General features: G+C 38.4%; 3 protein-coding genes across 5 annotated transcripts in view; 2 read left to right on the forward strand and 1 right to left on the reverse strand.

The window, feature by feature from the left end:
* Positions 1–5636, forward strand: part of itga6a (integrin, alpha 6a) — a 22035-nt gene extending 16399 nt beyond the window's left edge. Inside the window, exons 10-26 of one of the 2 annotated variants that reach the window (XM_055153463.1) lie at positions 290–379; positions 466–527; positions 601–770; positions 907–1050; positions 1436–1551; positions 1959–2112; positions 2194–2277; positions 2355–2434; positions 2776–2850; positions 2928–3030; positions 3088–3258; positions 3329–3409; positions 3482–3589; positions 3856–3954; positions 4026–4151; positions 4396–4523; positions 4893–5032. In XM_055153463.1, the coding sequence (XP_055009438.1) occupies positions 290–379; positions 466–527; positions 601–770; positions 907–1050; positions 1436–1551; positions 1959–2112; positions 2194–2277; positions 2355–2434; positions 2776–2850; positions 2928–3030; positions 3088–3258; positions 3329–3409; positions 3482–3589; positions 3856–3954; positions 4026–4151; positions 4396–4503 (1771 nt within the window). In that variant the 3' untranslated portion in view covers positions 4504–4523; positions 4893–5032. Of the gene's footprint in view, positions 1–289; positions 380–465; positions 528–600; positions 771–906; positions 1051–1435; positions 1552–1958; positions 2113–2193; positions 2278–2354; positions 2435–2775; positions 2851–2927; positions 3031–3087; positions 3259–3328; positions 3410–3481; positions 3590–3855; positions 3955–4025; positions 4152–4395; positions 4524–4892 lie in introns of both variants that reach the window. The other variant, XM_055153459.1, reaches the window with a different exon arrangement.
* On the reverse strand, positions 5637–7907 carry nup62l (nucleoporin 62 like). Its single transcript, XM_020931823.2, has 3 exons — positions 7106–7907; positions 6076–6989; positions 5637–5994 (listed from the first exon to the last, which is right to left on the reverse strand). The coding sequence occupies exons 1-3, from the start codon at positions 7629–7631 to the stop codon at positions 5836–5838; spliced, it is 1599 nt and encodes a 532-aa protein (XP_020787482.1). The 5' UTR covers positions 7632–7907; the 3' UTR covers positions 5637–5835.
* pdk1 (pyruvate dehydrogenase kinase, isozyme 1) lies at positions 7891–12316 on the forward strand. 2 transcript variants are annotated; one of them, XM_020931896.2, is made up of 12 exons: positions 7891–8113; positions 8626–8744; positions 9004–9145; positions 9253–9324; positions 9831–10015; positions 10085–10180; positions 10277–10354; positions 10436–10512; positions 10594–10692; positions 10776–10886; positions 10966–11079; positions 11686–12316. In XM_020931896.2, exons 2-12 carry the CDS (start codon positions 8636–8638, stop codon positions 11824–11826), a joined length of 1224 nt encoding a protein of 407 aa, XP_020787555.1. In that variant the 5' UTR covers positions 7891–8113; positions 8626–8635; the 3' UTR covers positions 11827–12316. The 2 variants fall into 2 exon arrangements, with proteins under 2 accessions (XP_020787555.1, XP_055009465.1); XM_055153490.1 differs by lacking the exon at positions 8626–8744.
* The last annotated feature ends 95 nt before the right edge of the window (positions 12317–12411 follow it).

Genomic DNA, 12411 nt, shown 5'->3' on the forward strand with positions numbered 1-12411 from the left:
AAACTCATAAGAAACCATTTAGCATAATATAGGACCTTTAAACTACATGCATATGTTACATTACATTGTACAGAGGTTTACATGGCATTTAATATTTAATCAATTATTAATCTTAATGCTTAAGAGGGGAGTCATCTATCCCACAGCTTTATTGTATTTAGTCCATACAAAATACTGCTTCTTAAAATGCTTATTCAGTAAGCCCCTGTGTTATTAATCCACTATTTGTGTGAAAATTGCGTATTCTTTCTTACAGTTACAATGAACATATTTCTTTTATTTCTCTCAGGGCACGACCAGTCATTAGCATTTGGAAAGATGTCAAAATAACTCCACGGGACATTGACCTCACAATTAAAACCTGTGGCAACAGTATTTGGTGCGTATTATGAACATCTCTGTATGCACTCATTTGACATAACTCATGCTGGTTTCATTGATGGAAGTCTTTCACTTTTTCCCCAGCTTCTCAGTGGATGCGTGCTTCAGTTACAGATCAAACCATGCCTCATACAGCCCTAGATTAAGTGAGTTAAAAAACCTTTTATTAGTCTATATTTGTTTTCCATGTACTATTCATGTGCTCTGCTATTGATGCAGCTATCAACTACTCTGTGGAGGCTGACACAGCTCGTTGGAAACAGGGCCTCCCCTCCAGAGTCGTGTTTTTGAGCAAATCTAGCTCAGAAAATGACTTCATCCATAATGGCACTTTGGAGCTACGTGGACAAAACCAGGAAACATGCATTAAGCTAAAAGCCAAGCTGAAGGTAACATTATTGATCCTACTGGGATAAAAGGGACTGTAGCTTTTAGTCATACACTTTTATAACAAATTCATGTTACTTTGGAGAATAAGTGTGTTGTATTGTACTTATCTTATGAATATGTTTTGCTGTTTTTAAGGACAATATTAAAGACAAGATGCACAGTGTTCCCATTGAAGTGTCTGCAGACATTATGGGTCTGAAACGGCAGAAGTCAAGGAACGGCATCCCACAGCTTATGCCCATTTTGGATCCATCCATGTCCAGCAAAGAAATCAGTGAAGTAAGAGTTAAATAACATACATCACTATATTAGGCACAGTAGGCAATTAGGATCAGGTTTCTTGAGTTTACAAAGTTTTGAAAAAGGGAAAAATAAGCAAGGGGGCCGGAGTGCTACTTGGATTTGTAAAGCAAAATTGTTCTTTTGGTGCTCTTCAGTATAGGGACCAGTCTCTAATTCAGAGTTGAAAAAAAGTGAGGCACTCTAAAAGTACAAAATACAATTTACTTTGGGGACACTAAAGGAAAGGCCAGATGTTGTAATAATTAAATATTTTTTGTATAGTTAAATAGTTTTATATAGTTAGGGTATTTCTTTTCTGCTTGTAACAAATTGCTTTGACTTTGTTGGGATTGTGTGGAGACTGAATGTTTATTTATTGCAGATAAACTTTTTAAAAGAAGGCTGTGGTCCGGATCAGATTTGCCAGAGTAATCTGAAGATGAATTATGAATTATACTACAAGCAAAACAACCAAGGAACATTTTCACCCATACCTGTGTGAGTATTAGTAATGACATATTATTCTAAATTCACTTTTTTTTTTACAGTTTTATTATGGGCTTCAGTCTTTCACTCAGAGTTGTATTTTGATTGAGTCATACTCAAAGTGTTCATTTTTACACTGTGTTGAAAAATCCACAGCTTGTTTTGTTAAAATGCTATTATGAAGAAGTGAGGTCAGTTCTGTGGTTTTGAAAAGGAAACCAGTGGAACCGTTGCCAATATTTGGTTTTGGATTAATGTTTTGGTTTAGACTGAACATTTATAAAATTATGATCTGTGTGATAATTTATATTAAAGAGGAACACAAGATGTCTGCTTGAAGGACATTTTATCCCAAGCAAATAACACAGTGTTAAATTCCCATGAGTATCATAGTGAAGTAATGCAATGTCTGCATGCAGCAAAAATGGCATCCCAGTATTTTACCTGAACTATGAGAAGAAGGACTTGGCTGTGAAAGTGACAGTGAACAACAAGAATGGAGATGATGCGTATGAGGCAAAGCTGACTGGGCTATTCTCAGAGAATCTGACCTATTCTGGAGTGCGCTCACAGGTAAATGAAGACAGTTAAAGCCCACCTAGTTAGAAGACAGTTTTGATCAGTAGAACCTAAAGTATGTGATGTTTTCTGCAGGACAAACAGATTCTGTGTAATGCGAACCAGAATGGGTCTCTGGCCGAGTGTGAGCTGGGAAATCCTTTGAAAAGAGACTCAGAGGTACACTAGACTTCTACCTTCTACTCTTAAATGTTTATTTTAGTCTCCATTTTTATATTGTATTGTTTATTTTTAAGGCTGTGCTGTACATCCTCCTGAGCACAGCAAGTCTCACTTCAGACACAGAAGAGATGAACATAGACCTGGAGCTCCAAACGTAAGACACGGTGCTAATACATACAGTGATATTTTGTTATGGTGTAGACTTATGTGTGTTTATAGTGACATCTGCTGGGGGAAATTCTTCTCTCCAGTTTATACACCTCACATCTGAATTTATGTTTATCATGCCATTTCAGAAGCATACTTTCTTATAACCTCAATTTTCTGAACTTCATATTAATAAGTGATCATCTGAATCTGAAAATGTGAACATCTATTCTATTTTTGCACAATTTTTTCCCATGGTAGCTGCATTAGCTCTATAGCAGGCTGAAATGTTATGCTTATCTTTTGTACTTTTGAAATTGTACTACCAATGTTTTGTGTACCTTTTAGGACCAGTGTACAAGAAAACATTGCTTTTTCTGTGAAGGTTCGAGTGATAATTGAGGTTCCATTAACAGTGACTGGGTTAGTATATACTAGTATTGATTTATTGTACTTTTATAGTGTCCTCTGTGCATTAAACATCAGCTTGTTCCATTCAGGTTGGTTAATACAAATACAGTGCATTTCGGTGGTACTGTCATAGGAGAAAGCGCCATGAAAACAGAAGAAGACATCGGGAGTTTGATAAGCTACAAGTTCACAGTAAGTTATCACATTTTTGATTGTTATTATTATGAATTTATTTTAATTGTCTTGTAGATAAATAATTTGTGGAAGAAGTCTACTCCTGCCTCACTATACATCCACTGGCCAAAGTCGGTGAAAAATGGGAAATGGCTTTTGTATTTGGTAAAAATTACAGCTAAGGAAGGAACAAAGGACATTATCTGCACTCCAAAGTCTGAAATAAATCCTCTTAAACATATTAAGGTGAACATTTGTGACCTCTGAATAGTCTGAACGATTTGACATAAACCTAATTTACACATTTTGCTTGTAGGAGTCTTCTTCATCCAGGACAAAGCGAGAGATTGGAGAAAGAAAAATAGCTGAGAGATCTGCAGACCAGAGAAAAGTTTTGGTGAGATCAAGTTTTTAAATATAAGATAACTGTAAAATGTAAGGATAATTAACATTTTTTTTCTCTCTGTAGTCCTGTGAGAATGGTCTGCAGTGTGTGTTACTCAAGTGCCCCCTGGAGGGATTGGACGGAACTACAGTTGAGCTCAAATCGCGCTTGTGGAACTCGACTTTTCTTGAGGTAATTTGACAAGTTTGTTTTAGGCAGTAATAACGTAGATAAAGGAAACATGTAAGTTTACATGACAACTTAATTAGTCTTGTATAATTGTAGTGATAATATTGAAATGTGGGTAAATAACTTACTGCCCCCATGCAGCATAAATTTAAGTCAGTTGCCACTGTTTTACATTTGTTTAAAAAGACAACATAAAGTGTTATTTTAATTTGGTTAAAACAAATGCCCATTTCAACATTTTATTTTGGTTATTTGGTGTATTTTCATAGGATTACATTTCTTCTACACCTCTGGATATCATTGTGAAGGCCTCACTTGTGCTTCACACCTCTACAAAAAACACAGTCCTCAGAACACCAGACTCCAATGTAAGAGACTAGAATTTTAAATGTTTTAAATGTCTATATAAAGAGAGTGGTGTAACAGTGATGTGCTGTAGGTGACCGTGACCGTGTATCCAGAGACCACCATCACGCCGTACGGAGGAGTGCCCTGGTGGATCATACTGGTCGCTGTCCTTGCTGGCATTTTAATTTTAGCTTTACTTGTGTTTCTGCTTTGGAAGGTGAGTGGGCAAACACTGGGATTTTTAAGAGGAAACATAAATATGTTAAACACTAAATGTTTTTCCAACTCTTAGTTTCACCTCTCTTTTCCAATAATGCCAAATTTATTTATTGTTCTGCAAGTTAGACTTCTAAAAGTTGTTTATATACTGTTGCATAGAACAGTTAAGTTTACTTTAGGTAGAACTTCTTTAATATTTAGATATCTGTTTTTCTAAACCATCATTACCTTGCTCCCATCAGTGTGGTTTCTTCAAGAGAGCAACTAAAGACCAATATGATGCTGCGTATCACAAGGCAGAGATCCATGTTCAGCCCTCTGACAAAGACAAACTGTCTGCGGAGGCCTGATCACAGCTCTCTGAACAGGGGTAAAACAGCTGGAGCATGCGGCATGGCGTGTTACCACAGCAACTAATCAGCTCCGTTTCCTCTTTGGAAAAGGCCTAACTAAATGTGCTTAAATTCACACACATATTGTACATATTGTACTTAACTAATGCAATAATCCTGGGCACACTGAGACATGACCACCACATTTCTCTCTGTGTATTTTGTACAATATGTCTCTGGATTTTCACTTGCATTTTTAGAACAATGCAAATGACTTGTGCTGGAGCTTCTGCTCAAGTCTTGCTTTGCTTGGCTGCATAAAGTATTTTCAAAATCAATGCATGCTTTTAAAATAACTGTTAAATTGTAGTAAATTAATTGTAACCACTATATTTCTTCTTTTATAGTGTGGATTCTTCAATCGCTCCAAGCAGGAGGACACAGTGGCTGTCCCTCGGTACAACGCTGTGCGGATACGGAAGGAGTCTTTGGAATATAAAGACGGGAAAGTGAAACTTGATGCTTTGGACAAAAAGCAATGGATGACCACTTGGATCAACAATGAAAGTTACTCATGATTTGAGTTAAACTCAGGTCCCTGGACTTTCTACACTGAACTATTTTACTTCATTGTAAACTTTGGCTCACCATGAGCGATATGTAGATGTGTTTTGAAGACACTGTCAACATTTTGTAAGTTTTGTAAATAATGAAATACTTGTGCAAGCACTGTATATTTATTTTTTGATATTTGAAATGCAATTTTGCAGCCAAAAATGTTTTGGCCTTGAATCTGCGTAGCAGAACAAATGACTGAGCTTTATACTGTTAAAGGAGCTTTGCACCTACATTTGGTCCGTGCGAAGAAGGTACACTGTAAAATTATGTGAATGTAAGTAAAATGTACATTTTGGGTCCAGTTTTTTTTTTCTATGCAAAAACAATTTATTTTACAAGGCTGAATTCAGGTACATTAAGTCTTCACAAAATAAACAATGTATCTGGAGAAAGTCCCTGAAAGGACCATTGAAACAGGTAGCATCCACTGTACTGTAGCTCTGCACTGTAGAAAAATTGGTTCTACATTCAAAAGGGAAAATGTGATCTGTCTCAATTGTTTTGTTGAATAATAAAACTGTTTACAATGTCAATTTGCTTCAATTAATTTATTTTAACCTGTTTGAAGCCAAATCTGTGTTATTATTTTAGAACTGCCATTCACTTTAGAACATCTTATCTGTATGCATCTGTACAAAATAGATTACCTTGAAAATAGCTTCTGAAAAGGATATATCACTATATCACAACCTTTATTGTGACTAACAATAAAGCAATGTTTGGTTTGCAAATTCAGTCAAATGTTAATCTGAAGGTTTTCTCCTGCTCCTTGCGCTGGTTGTCACACATTTTGGACACTTCCTCCACTCTTCTCTGCAGCAGAACTGAATTTTGGTCAATCCACTGAAGAGAATCCATGTGTGCGTTTAAAATTTTGCAAATTTGTTGAAGCTAAAAGAGAATTTAAAATAATTACTACAAACCAGAACAGGTTCACGTTCACACTTCACAGGCAGATTTTAAAACTCTTACCGGGTCACTAGTGTCAGCTGGGCCGCTGGATGTGTTCAAGTGCTCTATGATCTCCTTCAGATCCTGGGACATCCTCTTGAGCTGTGCGTCTACATTCTCAGCGAGCTTATATGTTCTCTCACGCTCCTCATCAGCATTCTGCATGTAGATGGTTCCACTCTGCTCTTTCACAGACTCCTCCAGGGGACACAGCAGGTCCTCTAGCTCCTTCTGCTGGGACAGGATGAAATCCAGCTCCTGATTTAACCGCCTCTGGTCCAGCTTTACCTTCTCCATTTCTTTGTGCAGTGACGTGATCTTCTCGCCATTCTCCACCAGCATGCGGTCCCAGGCATTCACTTGAGTGGCCTGTTGCAAGAAGTGCCTCTCCTGGTCCTCCAGCTCCAGACTCCACTTGTTGATGAGGCCCTCCAGTTGGGCATAAGTCATCACTGGAGGAGCAGTGGTGGTGGTAGTAGTGGTAGCAGCAGTTGTAGTTATAGCTGTGCTCGTACTAGGTGCAGTAGGTTTGATCCCCAAGGTGAAGCCAGGAGTAGTCCCAACTGTGGTTGCTGCTGCTGTGGTAGCAGTAGTCAAAGCAGAGGCGGTGGTAGCAGCTCCCAGAGGTTTCAGCGTCAAAGATAACGCTGTTGTTGTAGTGGCTGGAGCAGTGCTGGCTGCTACTGAAGTTGGAGCAATGGGCAGAGCAAAGCCTGTGCCCAAAGCTGGAGCCGTGCTAGAGGCAGCTGTAGAAAGAGAGAACAGGGATGGGGCTGTGGACTGAACGGGCTGGGTGGTTGAAGGAGCAGGTGTAGAGGAGGGCTTGATGCCCAGAGAGAAGCCTGAAGGTTGAGCGGTGGTAGCTACTGTTGGGGCAGCTGGCTGGCTCCCCAGGGTTAGTGTAGAGGGTGCTGCAGATCCAAAACTAAATCCACCTAATAACCATGGGGTGACAGTAAAGTTTAAAAGTTTTATTCAACGTGACAAACAGTTGTAGCTACAACTTATGTTTAACACATTAGCAACAATGATGAGATGGGGTGCACTGTACCTGTTGCAGTAGTAGGGGCTGCTGCTGTAGTGGCAGTGGCCTGCACTTTGGTGCCAAAGCTGAAGCCGCCGAAGCCTGATGATGCGGATGTCGCTGCGGGAGCTGCCGCTGATTGGGCCTGGGTGGCAGCTCCAAAAGTAAACCCTCCTCCAGTGGGTGCAGCGGTGCTCTGCGTGGACAGAGGGACGCCCAGAGTGAACCCTGCGCCCGCAGCCGGGGCCGCTGTAGAGCCTAGCGTTAACCCTGTAGCTGTGGTCGTCTGAGGAGCCGAGCCCAGGCCGAAGGTTGTAGTGGGAGTCCCAAACGAGAAGCCACTTCCAGAAGCGGTGCTCTTGGCCGGGGTTCCGAAAGTAAAACCGCCGGTGGAGTTGGTGCTGGGTTGAGCAGCATTACCAAACGTAAAACCGCCTCCCGAGGGTGCCGTGGTGGATGTGGGCATCCCAAATCCTGTCACAGGGGCGGCTGTAGTTGCCTGGCCAAAACTAAACCCCCCAGATCCTTGTCCGAATGAAAATCCGCCACTCATTTTGTTTACTATGTACGCGTGTTAGCACTAGCAAACAGTCACTTCCTTACTGTTTTGGCGGGTCTCAAAATCCTTCTTTCACGGTCACTTCAGTTGTCTGGTATCGCCACGGCAACCTTAACTTCAGTAACCCGTTGTATTAAATGGTTATTTCTAAAATGAATTTAGACCACAAGTATTTTAAAATTCAAGAAACATATTTTCATAAAACGTGGCCTACCGCTTCAACAACAGTCCACAGTCATGGCGCACTTACGGAAATGACGACAAAGCGTACGAAGTATTTTTTTTTTATCAAGAGAGTTGTATCCTGGTGTCCTGGAGTCGTCCCGGTGGTTCTTTGGGAATAACTATAGAAATATCCCGCCTTTCTGCTTTAATGGACAGCTACTTCAACAATGCGCTTCGTAGTTACAAAAAGAAGTAAACGGGATTGAATAAAGCCATCGGGTACCATCGTTAAAGTTGGTCACAGTCTTAAGGTTCGGCTTTTAATATTATTTTCAACTTATAATTACTAAGTTTTGCTTTAGATGTTTGTATTTCTTTGTGGTTTAAAACCTCTCGTTTCAGCCTTCTGTGTTGGTTTTAGTGAGCACGGAGCATAGAACTATATAGATCCATGGCGCGGAGCGGAGGCGTTGAAGACAAAGCTTTACATTCACTTCTCTTGGCCTCACTGTTACTCTTTGAAGAAAGTAGCCCACTGCAAACTGGACACCTGCTACAACCATGACATTTTGATAGCTTGACCAGTCTGCCCTCAAACTGAAGATCTAAAATATATATAAGTACGACAGGGACTATGGAATCCTCAGGCATTTTTATCAATGAACGATAACATACTGACCGCAAATACGCAGTTCTCATTTCAAACTAGCCATTAAGCTAATGTCAACTTGGCTAACTAAACGCACGAACTGTTGTTGTTGTTGTTGTTGACGCTTTGTCATAAGTATTTAAATCTTTCTAGATATCGTTTTATCTCTAACAGAGCAAACAGCATGAGGATCCTTAGGTTTCTGAGGAGTAGTGTGGCCATAACAAAAGATATAGACTTTTATTCCAGATTCTCACCTTCTCCTTTGTCAATGAAGCAGTTTCTGGACTTTGGTAAGACAAACTTGCGTAGTTCTTTTCCTTTTATCTTTTTGTTCATATTTTTATTTTTGCTCTGTAGTAACTCCCCATTGTGACTGTTGCAATGTCTTTATATTATGAAACACTTCATAATCAGTTGTTACTTGATGTAATACTAATCTATTGTTCGAATAATGTATAGCCCGTTCTATATGTTTAACAGATGTAAGTCTTAAACCGTTGGTGTATGTGTAACTTAAATGTCTAATAATTTTCTATTTACACTTTTCAGGGTCAGAAAATGCTTGTGAGAAAACCTCCTTCGCCTTCCTCAGACAGGAGCTGCCAGTGAGGTTGGCCAACATAATGAAAGAAATCAATCTGCTTCCTGATCACCTACTCCGCACTCCCTCAGTTCGACTGGTCCAGAGCTGGTATGGACACTGCTTTAAGATGTTTATCTGTTAAGAAGTTTTTTGTCAATATTTTTATTACTGATTTATCCATTGCACTAATTGATGATTTATTGACTATTGTGCAGGTATATGCAGAGTTTTCAGGACATTCTTGAGTTCAAAGAAAGAAATGCAGATGATGAAAAAACCATCTATGAGTAAGTTTCTGTCTATAAAGGAAAGAGAATATTATTGATACTTTGCAGCTGATGTCATCATCATTCCCTGGGGGTGTGAAACTAACTGAAAGCTGTACTCTGTTAGAAGCTATGCAACTCAAGTTAGATTTTAATCTGAGATTTATTTTAACACAATCTGAGCAGAGAACTGATTTAATTGGAATTACAACAGGTGAACTGATTTGTGCTTTTACACAAGTCTCACATATAAAATTGCGGTCACAAGCCAGCTGCAATTAGCCAACAGTTTTTCAGTTCATCACTCTCTCTTAAACAGGACCGTGAATGCTTGTACTGATTACGTGGTCCTGAAAATGTGTTATTTAAAAGTGTCTTTTCTTTCTTTCTTTTCTTTTGTCAATGTTTGCTAATGTGTACATTATGTCACCATGGTAACAGCTACATATATATCTCTAATAGTGGAATGTTTTTGACAGCCCAGCGTGACGTCACTTCACTGTATCAATACTTCGATGTTTCTGCAGTTTTACAGACGCTGTTATAAAGATTCGAAATCGACACAATGACGTCATTCCCACCATGGCTCAGGGAGTGGTGGAGTACAAGGACACCTATGGAATGGACCCAGTAGTGAGCCAAAACGTTCAATATTTCCTTGATCGTTTCTATATGAGTAGAATATCCATCAGAATGCTCCTAAACCAACACAGTGAGTTGATAACCATATTTTAATTTCCATTTACTTCTGCTTATAAAGTTGTATGTTGTTATATTTCAGCACTCCTCTTTGGTGGCAAGGTGAAGGTGAATCCAGCCCATCCTAAACAGATTGGAGGTATTGACCCACACTGCCGCGTCAGTGAGGTCATCAGGGGTGAGAATGGAGCTCTTGTGTTTCTGCAAAATATCAACAAATTATTTCAATGTTCTGAAGTGGAATTTTAACCACACATCTTTCTCATTGTCACAGATGCCTTTGAAAATGCAAGAAATCTCTGTGACCGCTACTACATGAACTCTCCTGACCTCATACTAGAGGAATTTAACGGTGAGTAGGTATCTTTATGGTCCAGTATAGTCTATTATATTTGTTTTTCTACATAATAATGTGTATATTACATCTCTACAGCAAAAGAAAAAGATAAACCTATTACAGTGGTTTATGTTCCCTCCCATTTGTACCACATGGTCTTTGAACTTTTCAAGGTATTTGTTCTTTTATTTCAAAAATCCTTGTAGTGTAATCTGTATTACTCTGTCAAAGTAACCAAACCTTTCCATTGACAGAATGCCATGCGCGCCACCATGGAGTTATATGGGGATTCTATGGAGTATCCCCCAATCCAGGCGCATGTTGCTCTGGGCACAGAAGACCTGACAGTAAAGGTAAAAAAAAAATCTGCTCTACAGTTAAATTATTTTTTCAAATTGACTCAACAGATTCATGATTTTGTCTTTGTATTTAACAGGTCAGCGATCGTGGTGGAGGTGTCCCACTGAGAAAGATTGACAGACTCTTCACCTACACTTATTCCACTGCGCCCAAACCTGACATAGAGCGCTCTCACGCCGCCCCTCTGGTCAGAGCTGATTATTGTTGAAAGAATGCACATATTATTTTTAAAAATCACTGATTATTAGTTCCTGCTTATTTTTCAGGCTGGTTATGGCTATGGTCTGCCCATTTCTCGTCTTTATGCCCGGTACTTCCAAGGAGACCTGAAGCTGTACTCTTTGGAGGGATTTGGGACAGATGCAATAATCTACATACGGGTATGGAAATCAGTTTTTCTTTTGAGGTTTGATCATCCATATTAAAGAGTACATTGTTACTAAGGAGCTTATTGTTGCCTTACATTTTTGTTAAGTTTATTTATTTAAAAAAGGACAGTGCACAATATGCATTTACTTTAAAAGAAGAGACCAGGTTGTACTAGTGCTACTTTTCACCTGTAGTCCCTGTAGTTAAACATACAAAGAAATATATACATTAAAGATTTGTGTGTGCGTGTGTGTATATAATATATATATATATATATATATATATATATATATATCATATATCATATCATATCATATCATATATATCATATATATATATATATATATATATATATATATCATATATATATATATATATATATATATATATATATATATATATATATATATATATATATATATATATATATATATATATATATCATATATATATATATATATAAGATAATAATAAAGACTAAAATTGTCTCTGGGAAAAAGTCTTTAATGCAATGAATAATTTGGTTTTCTAATAGTTAAATGGGTTTGTTTCTTTCTCTTTCGCGTATATAAACATGCATACACTTTCAACCATCCGTTGTGCCATTGTTCTTTTAGGCATTGTCCACAGAGTCAATAGAGAGACTTCCAGTGTACAACAAGTCTGCCTGGAAACACTACAAAACCATCCACGAAGCTGACGACTGGTGTGTCCCCAGCAAAGAGCCCAAGGACATGACCACCTACCGGAGTTTCTAAGACCAATCCAGAGTGTTGAGTGAAAAATGGGTTAGTTTAGGACCAGGCTGCTGTGAGGCTGATCATGAACAAAGATAAGTAAGATATATCTGACTGTGTAGAGTAGTAAAAATGTATTTAATGGAGTAAGGTGTCTACCAGCATGTCCTTCAAGTTCAGCATCTATCGCACACCTGTCTAAATATGGATTTCAAGTTCATTTTGGCCAGTAATAAACCTCTGCCATTTCCTGTTACCTAAATAATGCATTCTATTTTTGTGGGATCATGTTGGATTTTCCATTTTTAGTCAACTTTCTTGTGCTGTTACAAAATAAAATCAAACAGAGTCAAAGTATAGGGAAAGGCTTATTTATTTTCAGTATTCATGTTCTGTCTGTCGCAGCCACCATCAGAATGAACTTGAGCTATATTCTGTTATTACAGTATTATGTCTTCTGTCTGTAATATGGTTACATTTAAAATAAACACTCCCAAGTTCATGAAATACATTATTTGTACAGCATCTTTGAATATCCAAAAAGTGCTAAAAAAATGTAATGCATTATTAATCTTAGAGCTGTAGTCAGTGATTTTTTTCACACTA

Source organism: Boleophthalmus pectinirostris, unplaced genomic scaffold (genome assembly GCF_026225935.1).
Source record: "Boleophthalmus pectinirostris isolate CB_2022bp ecotype Guang Dong unplaced genomic scaffold, ASM2622593v1 HiC_scaffold_1, whole genome shotgun sequence".
In the NCBI taxonomy this organism is placed as follows: Eukaryota; Metazoa; Chordata; class Actinopteri; order Gobiiformes; family Gobiidae; genus Boleophthalmus; species Boleophthalmus pectinirostris.